At 42.1% G+C, this 26,689-nt stretch overlaps 1 protein-coding gene across 1 annotated transcript in view; it reads left to right on the plus strand.

The window, feature by feature from the left end:
* LOC124796080 (breast cancer type 2 susceptibility protein-like) overlaps positions 1-26,689 on the plus strand; it is a 173,362-nt gene that overhangs the window by 30,890 nt on the left and 115,783 nt on the right. Inside the window, exons 4-5 of the mRNA XM_047260165.1 lie at positions 3,535-3,623; positions 7,870-8,088. Of these exons, the coding sequence (XP_047116121.1) occupies positions 3,535-3,623; positions 7,870-8,088 (308 nt within the window). The remainder of the gene's footprint in view (positions 1-3,534; positions 3,624-7,869; positions 8,089-26,689) is intronic.

A 26,689-nucleotide genomic window follows, 5' to 3' on the forward strand; every position in this document is an offset into this window, starting at 1 on the left:
AAACGGGATCTGCCTTGAAAAAGAAACCTCCAGGTGGCATTCCAACGGTACGTACCCCACATAACATTGCAGCTGCTAGAGCTGCAATCGAGAGAAGCTCTCACCGCTCCGTTCGACAGCATGCATCTTCGCTAGGGATTAAGTGACGAAGCTTACAAAGAATACTGCACAAATTAGACTTCCATCCCTATAAGTTGCAGATTGTGCAACACTTACATGAACGAGACCCAGCATCACGTATGGAGTTTAGTAGCCAGATATTGGCTAAAATCAACGAGGACGTGAATTTCCTTGGTAACTTATGGATATCAGACGAAGCCCATTTCCACCTGAACGGATTCGTGAACAAACAGAATTTTCGTTATTGGGCACAGGACAATCCTTGTGAGTTTCACCAGCGACCACTACATAGTGCCAAGGTCACAATATGGTGTGCTGTATCATGTCATGGTGTTATCGGCCCTTATTTTTTTGAACGTGTGGATGGTAGTGCAGTGACAGTAACATCAGCTCGATATGTTGAAATGCTTCAAACATTCTTTACACCGAGACTGTACGAGCTTAATCTTAACATCGAAAACATGTGGTTTCAGCAGGACGGAGCCACGTCACACACTGCTCGACAATCGATGGCAGCAGTTCGTCAATTGTTTGGAAGACGCATTATTTCATGTAACGGTGACATTGCATGGCCTGTGAGATACCCTGATCTTAGTGTGTGCGACTTCTTCCTGTGAGGATATCTTAAAGGCAAGGTGTACCATACACGTCCTGCGACAATCGCGGAATCCATGAACTGAAGGAGAACATTGAAAACGATATCACTGCCATTCCCCAAGATTTGCTACACCCTGCATTCCAGAGTTTTCATAACAGGCTGTTAGAGTGTGAATGCCGAATGGGAGAACATCTTTCCGATGTCATCTTTAAAAAGTAAAGAGACACTTTTGGACATTTTGATTGTAAAGACATACTGAATAATGGCATACTGAATACATTCACTTTCATTAATAAATTACTAGTTTTATGAATTTATTCATGGAAATGACGTTATTTCGAAATTTCCCATTTCCCTGTGCCACCCTGTACCTGGGTGTTAAAATTACGAACAACTTCAGTTGGAAAGACCACATAGATAATATTGTGGGGAAGGCGAGCCAAATGTTGCGTTTCATTGGCAGGACACTTAGAAGATGCAACAAGTCCTCTAAAGAGACAGCTTTCACTACACTCGGTTGTCCTCTGTTGGAATATTGCTGCGCGGTGTGGGATCCTTACCAGGTGGGACTGACGGAGGACATCAAAAGGATGCAAAAAAGGGCAGCTCGTTTTGTATTATCACGTAATAGGGGAGAGAGTGTGGCAGATATGATATGCGAGTTGGGATGGAAGTCATTAAAGCAAAGACTTTTTCGTCGCGGCGAGATCTATTTACAACATTTCAGTCACCCACTTTCTCTTCCGAATGCGAAAATATTTTGTTGAGCCCAACCTACATAGGTAGGAATGATCATCAAAATAAAATAAGAGAAATCAGAGCTCGAACCGAAAGGTTTAGATGTTCGTTTTTCCCGCGCGCTGTTCGGGAGTGGAATGGTAGAGAGATAGTATGATTGCGGTTCGATGAACCCTCTGCTAAGCACTTAAATATGAATTGCAGAGTAATCATGTAGATGTACTTTACACTTCATACACTGTCTTCTCTGCTCTCTCACTTCATGACACAGGCTGGTTGTTAGTTATTTTTATTTCTTTAAATCTTATTTTACTTTTTTAAAATTCCATCTTCCATTATCTATGACCTGTCATGGCTTCAAAACCCTTTATGTCATTTCCTCTGTCCTCACTGCCTTCCTGTTCAAGACGTGGAACTCATAACAACAAGTGTGACGGTTCATATCTCTGTCCAGTCATCCTGATTTAGGTTCATCATGATTTCCCTAAATCACTTAGGGTGAATGCCAGGACGGTTCCTATGAAAGGCCACAGCCGATTTCCTTCCCCATATGAGACTTTGCTAAGTGTCTAATGATCTCATTGGTGATGGGATGTTAAGCCCTAATCTTCCTTCCTTCTTCCTGTAAGAAACTAATTTTTTTCCAGTACATCTTTATACTAAATAACCAAACCACTGACCTCCCATGTACTTCTCTGTGTCCTGTTTCTCCAGACCTCATCATCCCCTCTCATCAAGAGGGAGGATGCTGTGATTTCAACAGTTAGATGTTTTATTTTTTGTATTGTTTGATATGAGGTCAACACATTAGCTGCTGAGTGAAAGATCAGTAATAATTTACTGTGATAGATTTGGCAGAGGTGGGGGACTGCACCATTTCACTTTGCATTTCTAACTTGCTCTTGTTTAACATTAAGTGTAATATGTTCAAACAGGTGGATGAAGCTTCTATTTTTGTCATCAGCTATTGATACATTTTAATATAAAAATCTTCTGACACTATTACCTCTGCGTGTGTTTCAGAGGAATTAGAAATACAGAGACAAAGAAATTCTCTCAGATCTGTCAAATGCATGGGGATAAAATTTCCTTATTCATAATAGTGAGTTTGGTATAAAAACTGACTCTGTTTTTATTTAATTGGATAGATAAAAAATCTACTCACCAAGCGAAAGCAGAACACACACATAAGGCTGTTGTGACTGGCAACCTTTCTGAGCTAGTGGCTCCTTCTTCAGGCAGAAGGGTTGAAGGGGGAGGAGGAAGGCTGAAGGAAAAGGGCTGGAGAGGTGTGGAAAAAGAGGTAGATTTTGGGAAAGTCACCCAGAACTTCGGATCAGGGGTGACTTACTGTACGGGATGAGAAGGAAGTTTCTACTGACCGTCCAGATGCAACAAGCCTGGAAGTCCGTCCCACAAACCGATAACAGGCACGTGTACAACAGAATGCAAGCACATTTGCATGTTTGTATTCAACATTCTGGTGGTTATACAGGTTACTAATGTACTAGCATTTCACATTTGCAATGGCTTATCTCATGCTCGCATTAACCTGTGATCTTGCAATGCTAATCACGTAAATATGTTGACTAGTCAGATGTATGTCTGCAATTTCATTACTTTAATTATCTTTTGGTATTGCAATTTTTTCCCATCATGCTGTTTGGCATTTTTTACATTAAAAAATCATTGCCATAGGGGAAAGAAGGAAAAAGTGTCAGAAAAAAATAATAAAAAATAAAATCCTTAGACTGACTGACTGGGGATCAAACACTAGAGCTTTGAGTATGAAGTCTGCCACTTACCCACTGTGCAATCAAGCCATATTGTGTGTGTCTGTCTAAGTATGTTTAAGGATTACGAACAAAGAAGTGTTCTACATTTGCTCCGCCTAGCCTGCAACTGGCTAGCCATCTCCAACGGTAATACTGGAGATAACTGGAAAGAGTGCATTGTCAGAATGAAACAAGCATATGTGAAATAAGTAATGTCTGTATATTGTAGCAGATTTAAATTGCTTTCTTTATGATGTCTTGTGTATATAGGCTGCTAATTTGATCATTTTTTTTCCCTTACAGCTTCTTCAGTTTGGAGTGAAGAAATCTGTAATAAATGTGACATCCAAAACTGCTGAATTTTTTAAATTTTCTGCTCGTGATTTTTACAGGTATGTTTATTTATTAATGCTTGTCATGGTTTATTTATTGATTTTGTGTCTTTAATAGATCAGAGGCATAAAATAAAGGGTACAATTATGTACGTGATTTTGTCCAGTCATCTGATATTTAGTTTTCTTATTCTTCACAGTCCACTTTCTCCCCATACCTTCTTTTTAGTCTACTTATATTCAACATCATCTTATTTGAATTTCCCATTTTTTTTCTCTGGAGGCAACAGCTAGGCAGCTCATGACTTTAACATGTTACCAGTTTCAATATTTTAAAAATATTAACTTTATTTAAACAGAAAGGAATGCTGTTTATGTTAAATGTGAATGTTGTGTGTATGTTGGCAAATACTGATGCAAAATTTAATTGTGTTGTCTACTCCATGCTACAACCTTTGACTAAGGGTTGTAGCCTGCAGCATCCTGTTATCCAAACTGTGTTTTTCATTCAGTGCTACAGCTGGAATGCGAACACAAATGTTCAAAAAATTAATTTATCGCATCTAGGATCAAGATAGTGATAGAAATATCTCATTATCATATAAATAATTTACCATGTGTTGTTAGTTAATTACTATCATTGTTAAACAATGGAAAATCCAGGATGGACTGTAAAAGTATTATGAAAAGGATAGTTGCTACTCGTCATATAGCGGAGACGCTAAGTCGCAGATAGGCACAACGTAAAGACTGTCGAAAAATGAGTGTTTGGCCAACAAGGCTTTCATCGAAAGTAAACACACACACACACACACACACACACACACACACACACACACACGCATGACCACAGTCTCTGGCAGCTGAAGCCAAACTCTGGACCCTACACAGCAACTGTCTATTTTTGTACATTGTGACAGTGTGCATTGTTGGGTGAAACATCATAATCCATCATAAGTGAAGTAATGTGTTCCCTGGAATTATGCACTCTGAGGTGGGTATGCAGATGCATGCCACCTACAGAGAATTTCATTGTCTTCCAGTTACTGTGAATGAAATAATACTGAATTATTAAAGATAGCAAGAAAATATGAATACCACCTGATAGAGTGGGAAAAATTTAAGAGTTCAAATAAATAGAAGAGCTGTGAATATCTGGACATTGTAGCACAGCTGACCGATTGTGCTGTAGTACTTCAAATCATCAGGAAGTTTTCAGACTGAGCCAGAAAGTGCCCAGTAACTGCAGATATGAAGACAACCATATCTTCGGATAAACACAGGAAATATTACCCAAATAGAATCATAACTGCACAGTGAAAAAGAATGCTAGCTAAATTCGGCGATCAGACTAAGTCCTCCATCAGACTTAAAAAAAAACTCCTACACATTCTCACAAGATTAACTCACTCACAAGTGGTTACTGTTATCTCTGAGTGCTGCAGCCTGACTTTGATTGCATCTGAGATAAGCAGCAATCTCTGCTGGGGTGAGTAGTTGAGGTACAAAAGAGACTTGGGGGGGGGGGGGGGGGAGGGGGGAGTGGCAGGGAGGGAGAGGGATAACAGGGTAGGAGGGATGGGGGACATGCTAGTGCTGCCTTGGAAAGGTACAGGGAGGTGGTGGGGACACTACAGGGCTGCTAAGTGTGCAGGACCTACCAGGCTTGCAACTGCCTCTCGTTGTGCCCTGAAATGACAAATATCCTTTTTACTCCTCCCACAGTGGTGTTCTGCTGCCCATACAACCTACAGAATATCTTTGTCCACTCCTGCTCCCAACCCCTTTCCTCATGTCTCATATCCCTGCAACAGCTCTAGATGTGAGACCTGTCCCACACATCCTACCTGTACTGCCAACTCCAGTCATTTTGCATGCATTTCCTACCCCATCAAAGGCAGGGTCACTTTTGAAAGTCTGCCAACTTATTAGCAACCACTGTGCTGCTTTCTACACAGCATCACAAATAACAAACTGTCTATTCACATGAATGGTCACTGTTAAACTTTGGTCAGGAGACAAATGGACGACACAGCTACTAAGCATGCCACCCAACACAGTGTGCTAGACATCTTGAGTCTTCCAACCAATGCTAGCGTTTCTGAACTGCACAGGTGGATACTCTCCCTGCAATATATTCTTCATTTCTATAACCTCTGTGGCTTCAACCTCCACTAATCCTTGTCCTCCCCTGCCTAGACCTTTCCTGCTCCCACTCCAGTACTATACATGTGTTAGATTCCGTCAACTCACCTGCATAGTCCTGTCCCCTTCTCAGAACCTTACCCCCCCCCCCTCCCCACCCCTTCGCACTCCTCCTGTTCCACAAACACAGCCTGTTAATTACTTTGGAATTAATTAAGGGCTGGCTTTGCTAACATGTTTTCGAATAGAGCCAAATAGATCCTTTAAGAATACTATTAGTTGTTCCTCCAATTGTTTACAATTAGTACCAAACTTATATTCCTTTATAAGTCAACAATAGAATTTAAGTTACAAAACAATTACTGATTTCACCCTGTAACAAAAGATACTAACTAGGAATAGTCTAAATAAATTAGAAAATCAATTACATACATAAAACTAAGCACAAAATTAGACCTGGTGTTAAATTCTTTATAAGTGAGGGCCAACCTTTCTTTTTTATGAAAATGCAGATTATACTCACATATTTTAATGGAAATTAGTCCAAAATGAAAAAATGAATCTTAAGTAGGCAGATGGCAAAACAATGGGGGAAGTAAAATTATCCCAACTTGCTTTGTCACAACCACTTCCTAAAGTCCCACTGTCTGGCCACAGAGGAGCATTCTCCTCATAACTCAGTGCCACCCAGGACTGGAGGAACTGCATTACATTCTCCGCCAGGGTTTCAACTACCTCTCATCATGCTCTGAAATGAGAAATGTCCTGCCCACTGTACTTCCCACCCCTCCCACAGTGGTATTCTGCCGTCCACCAAACCTACACAATATACTTGTCCATCTTTACAAAACCCCTGCTCTCAATCCCTTACCTCATAGCCCATACCCGTGTAATAGACCTAGATTCCAGACCTGTCCCATACATTCTCCTACCACCACCACCACCACTACTACCTACTCCAGCCCGGTCACTAACATCACATATCCCATCAAAGGCAGGGCTAACATTGAAACCAGTCACGTGATCTACAAGCTAACCTGCAACCACTGTGCTGCATTCTATGTAGGCATGACAACCAACAAGCTGTCTGTCCACATGAATGGCCACTGACAAACTGTAGCCAAGAAGCAAGTGAACCACCCTGTTGCTGAACACGCTGCCAAACATAACATCCTTCATTTCAATGACTGCTTCACAGCCTGTGCCCTATGGATCCTTCCCACCAACACCAGCTTTTGTGAATTGCGCAGATGGGAACTTTCCCTGCAATACGTCTTACATTCCCGTAACTCCCCTGTCCTCACCCTTTGCTAGTCACTGTCCTCACCCACCCAGCCCCTTCCCTGCTCCCATTCCAGCACTACACAGCCATCATTACACCATCACACCCAGTCTTTTACATCTCTCCTTTTTCACTACCCCCCCCTCTCCACCTCTGCCCTGCCCTCCGTCTAACCTGCAGCACTTCACTGTCCGCCACCCCCACCATACTATCACTCCCTCTCCCCGCCCCAGCCTCCTCCTTACCCCCACCCAGTCACCACTCCCATCATGCAATGGTGCTGCTGCTCGCAGTATGGTTTCAGTTGCCAGAGACACCAGTCGTGTGTGTGTGTGTGTGTGCGCGCGCGTGCGTGTGCATGTGCGTGTGTCTGTCATCTGTTGTTGATGAAGGCTGTAATGGCTGAAAGCTTTGTTTGTGAGAGTCTTTTTCTTGTGCCTATCTGCAACTCGGTGTCTCCATTATATGGTGAGTAGCAAGTTTTGTCTTCATAATACTGTTACATTCTTTGTTTTGTGTATTATATTGAAGTTTCTTCAGGCAGCAATCTTTTCTACTTTTTTTTTCCTACCCTATTGCACAAAATTATCTTTACCTGTCATTGCTGTGGTGTGTCCACTTCTTTGGATTCTGTTCCAGTGCATACATTTTATTAATGTCAGCTGCTTCTGAGTTAAGATTAACTCTTCATTTTTTTACTACTTTTACATACATAATTTCTTCTATTTTTCCAAAGACACAATTTTTTAAAAATCACTGGAGCACAGTTTTGATTTATCTTCTTCACTATGTACTTAATTATGTCTTTTGTTTGTGAAATATGTAGTTTTCAACTGTTGCTTTAAAGTTTTAGCAAGGTTTAACTTTTTTGTCCTCTAGGGAAGAAGACTGTCAAGCTCTTCAAGCTGCGGATGATACATCTTTGGAATTTGATTTGGATGGGTTTGCTGGTGTGCAAGAAGTGGAACGAGCTTTTGTAACTAGTCCTAATGTGGACAAATCTCTAATACCTGCTGGATGGATTCAGAACCATTATCGCTGGATTGTCTGGAAATTGGCTGCAACAGAGAGGAGCTTTCCCCATATTTTTGCTTCAAGGTATTCATTCAACTTCTTCAGTCTACTTGTCACGCTTCTCCTCCTCCTCCTCCTCCTCCTCCTCCTCCTCTCCCTCTCCTAACATTATATTGATATGTAAATGTCCCCTCCTCCCCCCCCCTCCCTCTCGCCCCCCCCCCCCACCCGTTCTGAGTCTCCTTCCCCAACCTCCCCATCCCCTCACTCTCCACCACCACCACCACCTTTCGCTTTCTTTCCAGCTTTGTCCATAAAATTGCCCATCTTCAGCACTGCAAAAAAATCTTATTAGCATTATACTTTGCAATTTAGATATTGTTGTCGTGGTCTTCAGTTTGAAGACTGGTTTGATGCAGCTTTCCGCACTACCCTATCATCAACAAGCCTCTTCATTTCCGAGTAACTACTGCAACCTACATCCATTTGATCCTGCTTACTGTATTTGTCCTCCCCATGAACCAAGGACCTGCCGTTGGTGGGGAGGCTTGTGTGCCTCAACAATACAGATAGCTGTACCGTAGATGCAACCACAACGGAGGGGTATCTGTTGAGAGGCCAGACAAACTTGTGGTTCCTGAAGAGGGGCAGCAGCCTTTTCAGTAGTTGCAGGGGCAACAGTCTGGATGATTGACTGATCTGGCCTTGTAACACTAACCAAAATGGCCTTGCTGTTCTGGTACTGCGAACGGTTGAAAGGAAGGGGAAACTACAGCCGTAATTTTTCCCGAGGGTATGCAGCTTTACTGTATGATTAAATGATGATGGCGTCCTCTTGGGTAAAATATTCCAGAGGTAAAATAGTCCCCCATTCGGATCTCCGGGCGGGGACTACTCAAGAGGACGTCATTATCAGGAGAAAGAAAACCGGCGTTCTACGGATCGGAGTGTGGAATGTCAGATCCATTAATCAGGCAGGTAGGTTAGAAAATTTAAAAAGGGAACTGGATAGGTTAAAGTTAGATATAGTGGGAATTAGTGAAGTTCAGTGGCAGGAGGAACAAGACTTTTGGTCAGGTGAATACAGGGCTATACATACAAAATCAAATAGGGGTAACGCAGGTGTAGGTTTAATAATGAATAAAACAATAAGAGTATGGGTAAGCTACTACAAACAGCATAGTGAACGCATTATTGTGGCCAAGATAGACACAAAGCCCACGCCTACTACAGTAGTACAAGTTTATATGCCAACTAGCTCTGCAGATGATGAAGAAATTGATGAAATCTATGATGAGATAAAAGAAATTATTCAGGTAGTGAAGGGAGACGAAAATTTAATAGTCGTGGGTGACTGGAATTCGTCTGTAGGAAAAGGGAGAGAAGGAAACATAGTAGGTGAATATGATTGGGGCTAAGAAATGAAAGAGGAAGCCGCCTGGTAGAATTTTGCGCAGAGCATAACTTAATCATAGCCAACACTTGGTTCCAGAATCATGAAAGAAGGTTGTATACATGGAAGAATCCTGGAGATACTAAAAGGTATCAGATAGATTATATAATGGTAAGACAGAGATTTAGGAACCAGGTTTTAAATTGTAGGACATTTCCAGGGGCAGATGTGGACTCTGACCTCAATCTATTGGTTATGAACTATAGATTAAAACTGAAGAAACTGGAAAAAGGTGGGAATTTTAGGAGATGGGACCTGGATAAACTGAAAGAACCAGAGGTTGTAGAGAGTTTCAGGGAGAGCATAAGGGAACAATTGACAGGACTGGGGGAAAGAAATACAGTAGAAGAAGAATGGGTAGCTTTGAGGGATGAAATAGTGAAGGCAGCAGAGGATCAAATAGGTAAAAAGACGAGGGCTAGTAGAAACCCTTGGGTAACAGAAGATATATTGAATTTAATTGATGAAAGGAGAAAATATAAAACTGCAGTATGTGAAGCAGGCAAAAAGGAATACAAACGTCTCAAAAATGAGATCGACGGGAAGTGCAAAATGGCTAAGCAGGGATGGCTAGAGGACAAATGTAAGGATGTAGAGGCTTATCTCACTAGGGGTAAGATAGATACTGCTTACAGGAAAATTAGAAAGACCTTTGGAGAAAGGAGAACCACTTGCATGAATATCAAGAGCTTTTATGGAAACCCAGTTCTAAGCAAAGAAGGGAAAGCAGAAAGGTGGAAGGAGCATATAGAGGGTCTATACTAGGGCGACGTACTTGAGGACAATATTATGGAAATGGAAGAGGAGGTAGATGAACATGAAACGGGGGATATGATACTGCGTAAAGAGTTTGACAGAGCACTGAAAGACCTGAGTCAAAACAAGGCCCCCGGAGTAGACAACATTCCATTAGAACTATTGACCGCCTTGGGAGAGCCAGTCCTGACAAAACTCTACCATATGGTGAGCAAGATGTATGAGACGGGCAAAATACCCTCAGCCTTCAAGAAGAATATAATAATTCCAATCCCAAAGAAAGCAGGTGTTGGCAGATGTGAAAATTACTGAACTATCAGTTTAATACGCCACAGCTGCAAAATACTAACGCGAATTCTTTACAGACGAATGGAAAAACTGATAGAAGCCGACCTCGGAGAAGATCAGTTTGGATTCCGTAGAAATCTTGGAACACGTGAGGCAATACTAACCCTACGACTTATCTTAGAAGAAAGATTAAGGAAAGGCAAACCTACGTTTCTAGCGTTTGTAGACTTAGAGAAAGCTTTTGACAATGTTGATTGGAATACTCTCTTTCAAATTCTGAAGGCGGCAGGGGTAAAATACAGGGAGCAAAAGGCTATTTACAATTTGTACAGAAAGCAGATGGCAGTTATAAGAGTCAAGGGGCATGAAAAGGAAGCAGTGGTTGGAAGGGAGTGAGACAGGGTTGTAGCCTATCCCCGATGTTATATTGAGTAAGCGATAAAGGAAACAAGAGAGATGTTCGGAGTAGGTATTAAAATCCATGGAGAAGAAGTAAAAACCTTGAGGTTCGCCGATGACATTGTAATTCTGTCAGAGACAGCAAAGGACTTGGAAGAGCAGGTGAACGGAATGGACAGTGTCTTGATAGGAGGGTATAAGATGAACATCAACAAAAGCAAAACGAGGATAATGGAATGTAGTTGAATTAAGTCGGATGATGCTGAGGGAATTAGATTAGGAAACGAGACACTTAAAGTAGTAAAGGAGTTTTGCTATTTGGGGAGCAAAATAACTGAAGATGGTCGAAGTAGAGACGATATAAAATGTAGACTGGCAAAGGCAAGGAAAGCGTTTCTGAAGAAGAGAAATTTGTTAACATCGAGTCAGGAAGTCGTTTCTGAAAGTATTTGCATGGAGTGTAGCCATGTATGGAAGTGAAACATGGACGATAAATAGTTTGGACAAGAAGAGAATAGAAGCTTTTGAAATGTGGTGCTACAGAAGAATGCTGAAGGTTAGATGGGTAGATCACATAACTAATGAGGAAGTATTGAATAGAATTGGGGAGAAGAGGAGCTTGTGGCACAACTTGACTAGAAGAAGGGATCGGTTGGTAGGACATGTTCTGAGACATCGAGGGATCACCAATTTAGTATTGGAGGGCAGCATGGAGGGTAAAAATCATAGAGGGAGACCAAGAGATGAATACACTAAGCAGATTCAGAAGGATGTAGGCTGCAGTAGTTACTGGGAGATGAAAAAGCTTGCACAGGATAGAGTAGCATGGAGAGCTGCATCAAACCAGTCTCAGGACTGAAGACCACAACAACAACAACTGTATTTGTCTCATGGTCTCCCTCTACAATTTTTACCCCTCACACATCCCCCAATACTAACCTGATGATTTCTTAGTATCTCAGAATGTATCCTATCGATCAATCCTCTCTTTTACTTAAGTAATGCCTTTTTTTTTCTCCTCAATTTTATTCAGTACTTCCTTATTACTTATGTGAGTTACCCATTCAATTGTCAGCAGTCTTATGTAGCAACATACTCCAAAGGCTTTTATTCTCTTTTTGTTTGAACTGCTTATCGTCCATGTTTCGCTTCCGTGCAAAACTACACACCCAACAAAACCTTCAGAAAAAACTTCCTAATACTTAAATCTATGAGTTTTTTTCCACCGTACACTATTTAGTCACAAAGTTGAAACCACAGTGAAAATTCAAAGAAACTGTGTGCATTTGTGTTGCACAGTGTCTCTAGTGTGTCAGTTGATCGCATCGTGTTGCACTTTTCAGATCTGAGTGTGTATGGAGTTCATAAAGATGCTTAGACCAGTAAAGCGTCTCGCCAAGTGTGAAGTGCCTGCTGAGGGTTCCGTCGTATTCAGCTGTTGTGCATTTCCTTCTTTGTGACAATCACCCACTATACAGCCCAAAATTAGCTCTCTCTGATCTTGATCTCTTCACTCACCTTAAGTGCTGGCTATAAAAACAGTGTTTTGGCACGGACAGGGAGCTGCAGATCAGTGCAGGGAATTGGCAGAAAGTACAGTGGGCTACCATCTATGATGAAGATACTGGAAAGTTGGTACTGTGCTACGAAAAGTTCCTAAGTTGGAGCGTTAGCTAAGTAGAGAAATAACTGGGACGTGTAGCTAACTGCTGCAAATAAAACATTTTTTATTTTCAGTGTGGCACTCTGTTGATGCCAATCCACATGTCCACTAGCTTAGATCCCTTGATGACTCTTATATTTATAACCCACATGACAACTCCACTTTTACTAAATTGCACCTACGCTTGTCTACTATATACACACTTATCTACAGGATAAGCCATGCATGCTTTTTCCTGAATTTAAGAACAAAAAACTGGGGGGCGTGAATTATTCAAAAGAATGTTGGTACTACTCTGCCTCCAGCAATAGATCTCATTATACTATTGCATTGTTATGGTCTCAGTCTGTGGCATGTCAAAAGTGAAGCCTTAACAACATTTTCAAACTTGTTAATTATAGCTACAAGTTCTGGTTATCACTCGTACATTGCTAAAGAAAAACTGAACATTATTGAAGAAGCCAAGAACATTGGAAACTGTACAGCAGGAAGAAAGTACGATGTGAGTGAGAGCTGTATTCATGACTAGCGAAAAAACAAAATGCAGCTTCAAGAAACTAACAGTAATCGCCAGGCATTTCGTGGCCAAAAAGCGAAGCATCCGAACCTCGAAAAAAGGGCTCTGCAATTCTGTAGGTGATACGCTACAATATGTATGTGAGCTGATGAATGAAATGTGCCAACTTAAAGCATTCGCTTTAGCCAAAGAACTAGGCATTACCAGTTTCAAAGCTAGCTGGGGCTGGCTTTCAATATTTTTCATCCAAAATGGATTAGGATTCTGGAGGAAAACTATAATTGCTCAATTGCTTTCAGGCAATTGCGAGGAAAAAATAATGCATTTTCATCATTACATGATAAATCTGTGACGCAAACAGTCCTATATATTATTGCAAATTGGTAACACGGATCAAACACCAGTGTGTTTTGAGATGCTGGTCAACAACACCGTGAACAGGAAAGGAGAATCCAGCATCATGATTGGAACTGGCGGCAGTGAGAAGCAAAGGTGTACAGTGATGTTGTGCATAACTGGCAATGGATGAAAGCTACCACCTTATGTGATATTTAAAATGAAAACTACTCCGAAAATATGAGTGAAAGGCAATCCAAAAGAGTGGATGGACAATGACTTTGTGATTGGGTGACACATGTTTGGCAACATCGTCCTGGTGCGTTACTGAATTTGTGTAACATGCTGGTTCTGGACGGCTTCTGCGGACATACAACTAAGGAAGTGCAAGACAAATTACAAAAAGGGAATCAGAATTGGTCATTATCCCTCTGGAGACCTAACATCCATCCTACAACCACTAGATGCGTGTACAAATCAGTCATTCAAAGCTGCACTTAAACAGCGATATACGCAATGGATGGCTTATGAAAACCACAAGTTCATACCGAGTGGAAAATCAAACGGCCGTATTTGTCCCAGATTTGTGAGTGGGTGAAAAGTGCATGAGACTCCATTCCACAACCAATGGTGGAAAAATTCTTCAGAAAATGTTGTATCTGGATGGAACAGAGGACGACACTCTAAGAGAAGATGGTGATGGCAGCAGTTGTTGTCCCGCTAGTGATGACAACGAACATGATGATGATGAATAGAGAGGTAAGGGAGCATGCTGGTCGATATTGACTAAAATATTTTATTGCACATATTAACAATAAGTTCTTATACATGGCAATATCTCTCTCTCTCTCTCTCTCTCTCTCTCTCTCTCTCTCTCTCTCTCTTTCTCTCTTTCTCTCTCTTTTTGCTATTGTAAGTAGGCCTAGAGTCCCAGATGGTGAAGGTAATGTTACCAGGCCAACTGCCTGGCTAATGGGGCAGCCGGCTGGCCAGCTGCACACAGCTGAAGAGGTTACGTTTTAATGATTTATGAACCTGTACAACAGTATGTGAAGATTACACGTTTCTTCAAACCAATTTATATATGTCATTTTGAAAACATCATTACTTTATAACAATTTTTTTGTAAATAAAACAAATTATAGCAAAAAGAACTTTTCCCCCCCTCCCTCAAAATTGGGATGCGCAGATTATTCGAGTGTGTACAGTACTATTTACACTCACACATACTGCTCCAGCACCAAGTCTTACTCTGCTTCAGCCAAGCACGTTTCCTGCTCTGTCTGTTATAGTGCCCCTCTTCGCCTACTCCTCCAATGTGGGACTCAGCACAGAGTGGAATGACCTAGCAGGTTACACTGAATACATCTCACATGTGTTATGGGTTCATCCCACAGCCCTCTTCCATAATGTACAACTGCCTTCACTCCCAGCATATTGCTTATGAAGTATTTCTATGCAGGCAAGGGGAATGGAAATGCATAGGACATACAGCACCCAGGAGCATCCAGAGGTCGCACAAACTGCTACATACTCCTAATGGCATTGACAATGTCTGAAGTACCTCCACCAGTACCGCTTCCTCCACCAAATGTAAGAGTTACATACTGTTCAACAACTACCAGACAGGTGGAAAGACATTCTTCTGGGTGTCAGGATGGCGCTACTTCTCTCCCATATAGGCATTGTGGGTTCAACGGTGGACTTGGAGGCGAGAACCAGTCAGCAAGAATTTTGCAGCTGAGATGTACTCTTCATTTAACACCAAATTTCGTAATGCTTAGCTGAATAAATGTATGTGTGTCCTCTTCCCGTGTACACAGTCAGGTGTCAAACTCCCGTTTATGCAGAGTAGGGCAGTACTGTGGTGCCTGGTTTGAGCAGTAGCATGGTGGCATGGCATAGCTGACACAGTCAGATACTAAGTCAGCAGCTGGCAATTGCTGGCTCTGTTGCCCAGCTGGTACTTACAAGTAGCAGCTGCAGTACGAGGCAGCAATGTGCTGGTGGGGCAACGTGGTTGACCCCAAACTTCATACCTCGATGTTTGAGTGCTGGAGTGAAGATGAGCAGTGGCTGTCCAGGTTCAGTAGCATGATGGCTGCCTGGCTACAGCTGCCAGCTCCAATGAACCTGGTGGCTGGATGGGCGTGTATAAGTAGCGTCTCGGCAAAACTTTATTTGGCCATTAGCAATGGCAGCTATACACAGCGAAGTCGACATAATGCTGACTTGACACCATCGCCTGTGTTATATTGCTGCAAGTCTGCCATGTTAGGGGGACAATATAATCATTTGAGCTCAGATTCCTGTGCAAATGCATGTTGCATGAATGTTTGTATGTTGTGGTCATTAGGGGAGTAAGTGCATATGTTGAAGTTTTCATCAGTATAACTGCAACAATTTAGACATTAGTAATGTATATAATATCAATTTTCTGGCTTCGGTGCATATATTGCAATATCGTGCATGATGATATCTTTTATTGCAGTTTCTTCTCTCCCTCCCCCCCCCCCCCCCCCCGCTCTCTCTCTCTCCCTCTCCCCTCCCCCCTCCCTCTCTCTCTCTCTCTCTCCCTCTCCCTCTCCCCTCCCCCCTTTCGTATGAATCATACTAAAAGTGCAGAGAACAAGTAATTTTGTGAATTTTTTACGATCTGTAAACTTCATAGTGAACTCAAGTGCCCTAGTTCAGCTTGGTAGATGTCAGTAAAAGTCTGCTTTATGCCAATAAATTTGAATAAAAAAAGGCTCCTATTGTTGTTAAGTAATGCTTTCCCGTACATGATGATGGCCGGGAAAGCAATTAAAATATTTTATTCTAACCTAAAGGATGTGGAAAATATTACAATGTGAATATGCTGAATCTCCTTGAAAGCACCTATTGCGGCACTTAGAGATATATTGCCAGATGTAGCTTTCTCACTGCAATCTATTTTAACCCAAAGGGGTGCTGGGATAAATGCTGCTATCTTTTATGTGATCAAGTTGATAAGAGACCGTAAATTCCCACAAATTTATTTTACACCTACATGTACATCATACTCCCTAAGCCACCTAATGGTGTGTGGTGGAAGGTACTTCTTGAAGTGACCAAGTGATCTCATTGCCGAAAGTACTTGTTTCAACTACATTACGTCAACCCTAGGGTGATCTAGAATGGAGCTACACAACAATTTAGCAAGAACTCGTCTGCCACTCCAGAACTGAGCACAATCTGCAGTCAGGTGCTCTCTTTATCGTAGTGACCCATAGCACTTCCAGTGATGCCTCGGCTCAGAGGGTGTGGCATTTGTGCAGCTAGTGGTTGGACTGAGCTGGTGACTGTCTCTTCCACTGTCGGATAACCACAGAACTTCCAATGCCAACCTCTGAGCCTGAACAATTGCCCCCAAGTGGTATCAACTGACTATGATACCACATTTCTGGTACCACTAACTGAACCTCCTACCCTGTTCCACATGAGAATGGCGCATGGGAAGAATGATAGTCAGTAAGCCTCAGTATTGTTTCTAATTTCTTGAATTTTCTTACTGTTGTAGCGGCACTACCATTTGGGATAGGAAAAGTCAGTTTTGATGAAATATTTCTGAGCGTGCACGTTACAGCCAGGTGCGGGCCTGTTTACAGTGACTTATGCTCACCAGCAGTTGGAAGTAAAATAGAGACCACAGGGGCGTAGAACTGCTGGGAAAGGTACAACAAGCAGTTTGCATGGCACAAGTCACAAGGAGAAGGGGCCCCACTGGCCAACCTAAGTGTTATGAGTATGTGACACGAAGTGGCGCGTTTAGCAAAACAGAGGTGCACAGCCGCATATAAATACGTGCTAGTTCACTAACAAAGCATTCAAGTGTGACAGCTCTCCTAGAGGGCAGGGCATGTCACACCACCAGCTACACGCACCGGCAGGTCGCTGGTTTGACCCTCTGAGACCAAAGCAGGGTCCACAGTCAGCCAGTGGTGGGCCACGCCACGGCTCAGTACCGCGAGCAGTCTTGTTGGCTCCCAACAAACACCGGAGGCATCCCGAGGCGAGGGCTGCAGATTTGGCTGTCAGATCACAGGCACTTGTCACCATGAACCTACCGTATTTACTCGAATCTAAGCCACACTCGAATCTAAGCCACACCTGAAAAATGAGACTCGAAATTAAGGAAAGAAATTTTTCCCGAATCTTAAGTCGCACCTGAAATTTGAGACTTGAAATTCAAGGGGAAACGTTTTAGACCGCACCTCCAAACCAAAACAAAGTTGGTCCATTGTAATATGAGACACAATTTAGGTCAAATGAATGATGATATAGCTACAGTAGTTTGGTTCGTGTGGTAAGCTGAACAGTTAAGCTTTACGAGGTAGTCATCGCTATGCATCAGGCGCTCCATCCGTATTTATACGGGTACGCTTCCTTTTTCAAGTGCTTCGTCTGGTTTGAATTGATTGCTTATTTTTCTTTGATCTGATAAGTGCCGTTCTCTTTCTTATAGGTGTTTCCGTCACTCTGAGCTCAAAATCCGTTATTGTACTGTGCCATGCATTCTGATAATGAGTGTTTACGACCTGTCACCGCTCACGGCATGGCTTGCTTTTGTGCACGCTACCGCCGCTTGAAGAAGAAGAAGAAGAAGAAGAGGAGGAGAGGAATCGTCTCATTAGCGAAATAATGGCTAGAGACTGCTGTTTGTTGTTAGTTGCACTGCTGCTTTCTTCGATAATGATCAACAAGAAACCAAATAATAGTCTGCATGTGATAGATGTTCTGAATGAAAGTTTAGCGAAAATTTTTCTCCGTTTGAAAATCTTTTAAAAATCTAGTTAGTTGCCGTGCTTCATTTCTGACTGTTTCACTACTCAGCATAAGAATAATACAAATATAAACATGACATGATATGCATATTCTTCCGCATTTGCTGTTGTCTCACTCTAGTTTCGTAGTTTATTAGGCAGACAGGATTTAAATGAGATAGCAGGTAACACGAAGGAATACATGGCAAAATGTTTACAATCGTATTATTCTTATGGTGAAGAGAATACTGCATGTGATTCACAGTTCATAAAAGTTCCTATTAGCAACCATCTCTTGTCACAGGTAGGAAAACATACAGAATGTAGAGTTGGCCATATTCACAAACATCCTAAACAGTCTTGCCAGTCAGATTTTCGTAGTACATTGAAAGGCTGCTACATTCGAAGATGAACATTACGGAATTTGTATTTACTTCATTGGATAATGTATGAGAATGCAGTGGTCGAAACACAGGGCGGGGAAAAAAAGCTTGTCTTCCACCTTTTTTTTTTTTTTTTTTTTTTTAATTTATTTAGTGACGCAGAGGTTTTGGTGCCAATATTTATCTTTGTGCCTGCAAAGCATGCCTGTGTAGTGCTACATATATTCGACGGCAGAAGTTAGTTGTGGTGGCACCTACCAACATTTTTCAGAACTTCCACTTACTTTGCACTCGATTCTTAGCCGCAGGCGGTTTTTTGGGTTACAAAAACCGGAAAAAAGGGCGGCTTAGATTCGAGTAAATACGGTTACCGTGATGGCAAAGAAGCATGCAGCGGGCCGCCCTACGGCTTCCTGCGAGTGGCGCTGAGACAACAGGGATGGAGACCGTTGAGTCGACTGCAGACGCATCCTGACGTTGCCACAACTCCGCGGCCATACAAGGCCGACACATAGCAGTGTGCTGCATTGGTCGCTGAGGCAGCCATTTCACAGACAGCGGAGTGGTGCTCTCAGCATTGCAGGACCCAGTGATGCAGACTGAGAGGACTGGGGGGCACTTTAGCTGGAAATAATAAATCACTTGGGAAACTCAGATGAGTCTTAATACGATGCCTTCTACCTCTTCCTGCTACATTTGGTGTTGTTGTTACATTCGGTGTCAGAAGTTGCTACTACATTTGGTGTTAGAATAGTGTGCGTCGTCTGTACAGTACGACATTCGAGCCCACTGCCAGTCTTTCTTTTTGAGTGTTGGATCTCTCTCTCTCTCTCTCTCTCTCTCTCTCTCTCTCTCTCTCTCTCTCTCTTTCGCTCTCTCTCTTTTTTGCCCCCCTCCTGGCAGGCCATTTTAGATGTTTTGCGTAGCCATATTATTTTCTTTTATTGTCAGAATAAGTGTTAGTGGGTTTGGGGCAGTAAGATGTTGTTTTTCATGGCATTTGATTACTTTATTATGGGTGTATGATGATACTGAGTATGACGATACGGAGCTGTAGAAAGTCAGGTTATTCTTGTACTTCAATGTTTTGTTTCGGGAAAAACTGGGAACGAAAGCAACACAATGGCAGAGTCAGGGACGCAAGGTGTGTCAGAACCGGAAGTGGTATGGATTTTGTTGTAAAAGGTAGCACAATTGACAGCGGGCAATATGCAGTTGAAAAGTGAATTAACATCTAGAAGTGAGTGGGAAACTGCATCGGATCAGTTGTTTTTGCCTAGGGTGCCACAGCAGGAGATTGATCCAGCTGCTGCGAGTTTGGTTATTCCGTTTTCTGGCAAGGCATCTGAGGATGTGGGTTCATTTGTGGAGGACTTGGACACTTCAGCTGTGATGAATGGTTGGTCTGATGAACAGTTGTTACATGTAGCCAAGATTACATTGACGGGTGAAGCAAAGACATATGTAAGGTGTTCTGAGGCCTTAAGGAAGGCAGGACAGTTTAAGCAGTTGAAGGAGGGGATTTTACAAAGATACAAGAAACAGAATAGCTCTCGGTACTTTAGGGAGAGGTTGAGTACAATGATGAAGAGACAGGAGGAGATGGTAGAGAAATTTGCAGACAGAATAAGAGAAATTAACGAGTACACTTATGAGTTGGGTCAGAGTGATGAAGCGAATGGTGTTCTGTTGCAGGAAGCCGAGCAAAGGGCACTTGATGTATTTTTGAGGGAGTTACTGGTGCATATATTGCCGAAAGTGTGTGAAGGGACTTTGAAAGATTTTTATTCGGCCATTCAGCTGGTAATCCAATCTGAGGAAATAGATGCGGCAACAGGGGTACGTGATAGACAAACAGTGTTATAAGTGTGGTCGTACGGGACATGTTATAGGTTGCATGGAGTGGGAGATAAGGATGTCACAGCTTTGGGCTCAGTGACAGTTGACTTTAGCATAGGGAAAGTCTGATTTGATGCATGCAGGGAGGTAGTACCATGGGTAAGCGAGGGCTACGACATGATCCTAGGAGTTGATTTCTTGCATCAACATCATGCCAAAATTGACCTAGGACAACAAACTGTGGAACTTGGTGGAATGTTGTTCCAGCTAGGGGAAACTGTTGCCGATGCAGAGCTGTCGCAAGGGGCATTCAACGTAATGAGCAAACCAATTGAACTGCTTACATTAGCATTAAAGCTTAATTCGCATGTGTGTGTGTCTGGTGGCACCGGGAAGTCGCTTTGGGTAAGTGTGGAGTCAGATCTACCTGTGGGTACAGTATTTGTTATTGAACCATTGGAGGATAATGAAGTTTTGGGTCCATTGGGTTATTTTGTGAAACGTAGTATTGTACGCGTACAAGAGGTGAACGACGGGTGAGTAGTTCCCGTGAGAACGTGGATAATTTTAGTGCAGTAGACGCAAATTTGAGAATAGGAGTTTTAGTAGCAAATTCGGATGTGCCAGATGATGAAGACTGGTGTTCACAAGGTAGGCAAAGCGATCAACAACTAACTGCCGATAGAACTGCATTGCATGACAAAATTAAGCATTTTAAAAGAGGAGAAAGAGAGCATATGGAAGAATTATTGTGGGAATTTAAGGATTTGTTTTTTCCGCAGGGGCCATTGCCAGCAACTCCATTAGTTCAACATAGAATACCAACAGGGAATGAAGCACCTGTTTACCGTAAACCATACAGAATACTGAGGTATTTGCAGCTGGTTGTGGAGGATTTCATTGATCAACAGCTTGGGGATGGTATTATAGAGCATAGTAAGTTGCTGGGGAGCGGGCATTGTCATTATGCTTAAAAAATGTATGGATGGAACTAAGAAATACAGGTTGTGTTGTGACTACCTATACGTCAATAATAAGACAATAACGGATGCATACGCCATTCCAAACACATCAGAGACTTTGGATCACTTAGAACAGTGCCAGTACTTTTCTACAATGGATTTGACAAGTGGTTATCATCAGTTAGAGGTGGCTCCAGAGGATCATCCAAACCTGCGTTCTCTACTCCTGGAGGCAATTACCAGTACATCAGAATGCCATTCGGTTTGAGAAATGCTCCGGCAACATTTCAGAGGTTACCAGACAGTGCCTTGAGGGGTTTGAAACCACGGCAGTGTCTTGTCTATTTGGATGGCATTATAGTGTTTTCAAGTAGTATGGAGCAACACAGACAGCAGTTAAGGGAAGTCTTTACAGCTCATTTGACGTTGAGCCTGGAGAAGTGTCATTTTGCATTGTTGTTGTTGTGGTCTTCAGTCCTGAGACCGGTTTGATGCAGCTCTTCATGCTACTCTATCCTGTGCAAGCTTCTTCAACTCCCAGTACCTACTGCAACCTACATCCTTCTGAATATGCTTAGTGTATCATCTCTTGGTCTCCCTCTACGATTTTTACCCCCCACGCTGCCCTCCAATACTAAATTGGTGATCCCTTGATGCCTCAGAACATGTCCTAATAACCGATCCCTTCATCTAGTCAAGTTGTGCCACAAACTCCTCTTCTCTCCAATTCCATTCAATACCTCCTCATTAATTATGTGATCTACCCATCTAATCTTTAGCATCCTTCTGTAGCACCACATTTCGAAAGCTTCTATTCTCTTCTTGTCCAAACTATTTATCGTCTATGTTTCACTTCCATATATGGCTACACTCCATACAAATACTTTCAGAAACGACTTCGTGACTCTTAAATCTATACTCGATGTTAACAAATTTCTGTTCTTCAGAAATGCTTTCCTTGCCATTGCCAGCCTACATTTTATATCGTCTCTACTTCGACCATCATCAGTTATTTTGCTCCCCAAATAGCAAAACTCCTTTACTACTTTAAGTGTCTCATTTCCTAATCTATTTCCCTCAGCATCACCTGACTTAATTCGACTACATTCCATTATCCTCGTTTTGTTTTTGTTGATGTTCATCTTATATCCTCCTTTCAAGACACTGTCCATTCCGTTCAACTGCTCTTCCAAGTCCTTTGCTGTCTGTAACAGAATTACAGTGTCATCGGCGAACTTCAAAGTTTTTATTTCTTCTCCATGGATTTTAATACCTACTCCAAATTTTTCTTTTGTTTGCTTTACTGCTTGCTCAATATACAGATTGAATAACACCAGGGAGAGACTACAAACCTGTCTCACTCCCTTCCTACCAATGCTTCCCCTTCATGCGCCTTGACTCTTATAACTGCCATCTGGTTTCTGTACAAATGGTAAATAGCCTTTTGCTCCCTGTATTTTACCCCTGCCACCTTCAGAATTTGAAAGAGGGTATTCCAGTCAACATTGTCAAAAGCTTTCTCTAAGTCTACAAATGCTAGAAACGTAGGTTTGTCTTTCCTTAATCTTTCTTCTAAGATAAGTCGTAGGGTCAGTATTGCCTCACGTGTTCCAATATTTCTACAGAATCCAAACTGATCTTCCCCGAGGTCGGCTTCTACCAGTTTTTCCATTCGTCTGTAAAGAATTTGTGTTAGTATTTTGCAGCTGTGACTTATTAAACTGATAGTTCTGTAATTTTCACATCTGTCAACACCTGCTTTCTTTGGGATTGGAGTTATTATATTCTTCTTGAGGGCTGAGGGTATTTCGCCCGTCTCATACATCTTGCTCACCAGATGGTAGAGTTTTGTCGGGACTGGCTCTCCCAAGGCTGTCAGTAGTTCTAATGGAATGTTGTCTACTCCTGGGGCCTTGCTTCGACTCAGGTCTTTCAATGCTCTGTCAAACTCTTCAAGCACTATCATATCTCCCATTTCATCTTCATCTACATCCTCTTCCGTTTCCATAATATTGTCCTCAAGTACATCGCCCTTGTATAGACCGTCTATATACTCCTTCCACCTTTCTGCTTTCCCTTCTTTGCTTAGAACTGGGTTTCCATCTGAGCTCTTGATATTCATGCAAGTGGTTCTCCTTTCTCCAAAGGTCTCTTTAGTTTTCCTGTAGGCAGTATCTATCTTACCCCTAATGAGATAAGCCTCTACATCCTTACATTTATCCTCTAGCCATCCCTGCTTAGCCATTTTGCACTTCCTGTCGATCTCATTTTTGAGACATTTGTGTTCCTTTTTGCCTGCTTATATTTTCTCCTTTCATCAATTTAGTTCAGCATCTCTTCTGTTACCCAAGGATTTCTACTAGCCCTCGTCTTTTTACCTACTTGATCCTCTGCTGCCTTCACTATTTCATCTCTCAAAGCTACCCACTCTTCTTCTACTGTATTTCTTCCCCATCCCAGTCAATTGTTCCCTTATGCTCTCCCTGAAACTCCGTACAACCTTTGGTTTAGTCAGTTTATGCAGGTCCCATCTCCACAGCCGTTGACGCAATTGTTATGGAAGGGTGTGAAATTTGAGTGGACAGAAGAGTGCCAGGAAGCATTTGACAAAATGAAAGAAATGTTAACATCAAGTCCAGTTCTCGTTTTTCCAGATTCTGAAAAGGCATTTATTCTAGCATGCGATGCATCGAATCAAGCATTAGGGTGTGTTCTTAGACAGGAAATTGATGGGAAAGAACATCCTGTAACCTATGCGTCTAGACAGTTGATTGCAACAGAGAGGAATTACTGGACACAGAGAAGGAGATGCTTAGCATAATCTATGGAATCACATATTTTAAATGTTATTTATATGGGAGAAGATTTTGGGTAGTGACAGATCATGCTGCGTTGAAGTGGTTGTTGGGGTTGAAGAATCCGTCCACTAGACTCGCTAGATGGGCTGTGAGGCTTAGTGAATTCGACTATGAGGTGGTCCACAAGCCTGGGAAGAAGCACGGTAATGCGGATGCACTGAGGAGAAAGGTGGTAAAAGTCGAAGTCATAGGTTATGACTTAGCGATATGGCAAGAATTACAGGACGCGAACAACGATTGTATATTGTATTGGACACAGCCAAAATATGTAGGACGGTCTTCTGTGCAGGGAAACGAAGTTAGGACCAAGCGTAGTAGTTGCAGCGAAGCTGAGGGATGGGGTTTTATAGGAAGCACATGATCACATGTTATCTGGTCATGGAGGGTGTAGAGCGATGAATAGGAGAGTGGTCCAAAGGTGTTGGTGGAGAGATAGGAAAGTAGATCGGAAACAGATACAGCTACAACAATTGCCAGAAGCAATACGTCCATTCTCTGTGTTGAGGATTGATGTCTTAGGACCTTTCAGGCGAACACCATCAGGGAACCAGATTCATTCTGAGAATAATAAACCATTTTTCAAGGTATGTGGAGATGATGGCTATGCCAAATCAACAGGCAGCAATGGTCTCACAAGCATTAGTAAACAACTGGATTTTGAAGTTTGGTGTACCGGAGACAATAATTAATGACCAAGGTTCCAACTTCATGTCAGATTTAATGAAGGAACTGTGTAAATTGTTGAACGTAAAGAAGTTGAGGGTGAGCACGTTGCATCTACAGGCCAACGGAAGGACAGAACGGGTACACACAACAATTGGGAACATGCTGAGTTTTTATGTGGATTCTCATCACCATCAGTGGGACGAGTATTTGAAGCATATTGTATGCGCATGCAATGCAAAAATCCATACAAATACCGGTTTGCCTCCATATGAGGTAGTGTATGGGCAAAAAATGCTGCCGCCATTTGATTTAGTGAAGCTGCAGAAAGGAAGGACTGGTGAATCTGTACGTCAGTTTGCGAGAACAATTCGGGATGTTTGGAAACGAGTACAAAAGGCAAATACAAAGGCTTTGGAAAGGCAGGAAGACGCAGTGAAGCAGAAAGGAAGTTTACCGCAGTATAAAGTGGGACAATGGGTAATGCTGTCTAGCCCCTATAAGCAAAAACGGAAAATGAAGAAGTTCTTCACGAAGTATATAGGGCCGTACCAAGTTGTTGAAACCACATCCCCCGTTAATGTTAAGCTTCAGCTGCCAACTAGAACAACAATAGTACACATTGGGTGGTTGCAGCCATTTAAGGGTTGTCCGGATGTGATTCCATATGAGAAATAAAGAGAGTGAAGAGAGGTGCTAAGCACAGAGAAAACCAGGAAGATAGAATACAGTTTGAAGTGCTGTATGCTTTGCGATCCAGAAAGTAGTAGTGGGTCGCTGAGGCAGCCATTCCACGCCAAGCTGTTTTGCAGACAGTGGAGTGGTGTCCTCAGCATTGTGGAACCCAGTGACGCAGACCGAGAGGAACGGGGGCACTGTAGCTGGAAATAATAAATCACTTTAGAAACTCGGACAAGTCTTAATATGATGCCTTTTACCTCTTCCCGCTACGTTTGGTGTTTTTGTTATGTTTGGTGACGGAAGTTGCTAGTACACTGTGATCAATAGGTAAGATCTCTATAGGAGGAACTAATATGCTGTCCGACTATTGCCAGAAAGTGCTCTCTCAAAAATGTCAGTAGTAAACTCTTCCAAGATGCACAACGCCTCTCTTGTAATGTTTGCCAGTGGATTTTGTTGAGTCCCAGTAACCCTCTCAAGCCAACTAAACAATCTTGTGGCAAAACACACCATTCTTCATTGGATCTTCTCTGTCTCTTTTTATCAGTCCTAAAGATACTTCCTATGAATGGCAGTCTTGCAACTGCTTTTCCTATTATTTGGTCTATATAGACATTCCATTTAAGGTTGCTCTGGATTGTTACTCCTAGATATTTTATAGTAGATACTGTTTTTAGCATTTTGTCATTGATGGTGCCATTGTACAGTAGTGGATTTCTTTTCCTATGTATGCACAGTGTGTTGCATTTATTTATGTTTTGGGTCAACTGCCACAGACTGCACCATTTATCAGTTCTCTGCAGGTTATTCTGCAAATCTTCCGGCATTCCTACTTTGTTACAGGCAACTGCATAATCTCTGAATGGTCTTAGGGAGCATATGACACTTTGTACTAGATCATTTCTTGTAAAAGATTTAGTCAATAGTAGCTATCACAACCTTATGATCACTTATACTTTCCTCTGTCTTAACTGATTCGATAAGTTCAGGTTTGTTTATTGCTACAAGGTCTAAGACGTTAACCTTCACAAACTGGTTCTCCAGCCATCTCTTGAAAGTAGTTTTCAGACATGACATTGAGAATAATGTCACACAAATTCCTG

Source organism: Schistocerca piceifrons, chromosome 4, assembly GCF_021461385.2.
Source record: "Schistocerca piceifrons isolate TAMUIC-IGC-003096 chromosome 4, iqSchPice1.1, whole genome shotgun sequence".
In the NCBI taxonomy this organism is placed as follows: Eukaryota; Metazoa; Arthropoda; class Insecta; order Orthoptera; family Acrididae; genus Schistocerca; species Schistocerca piceifrons.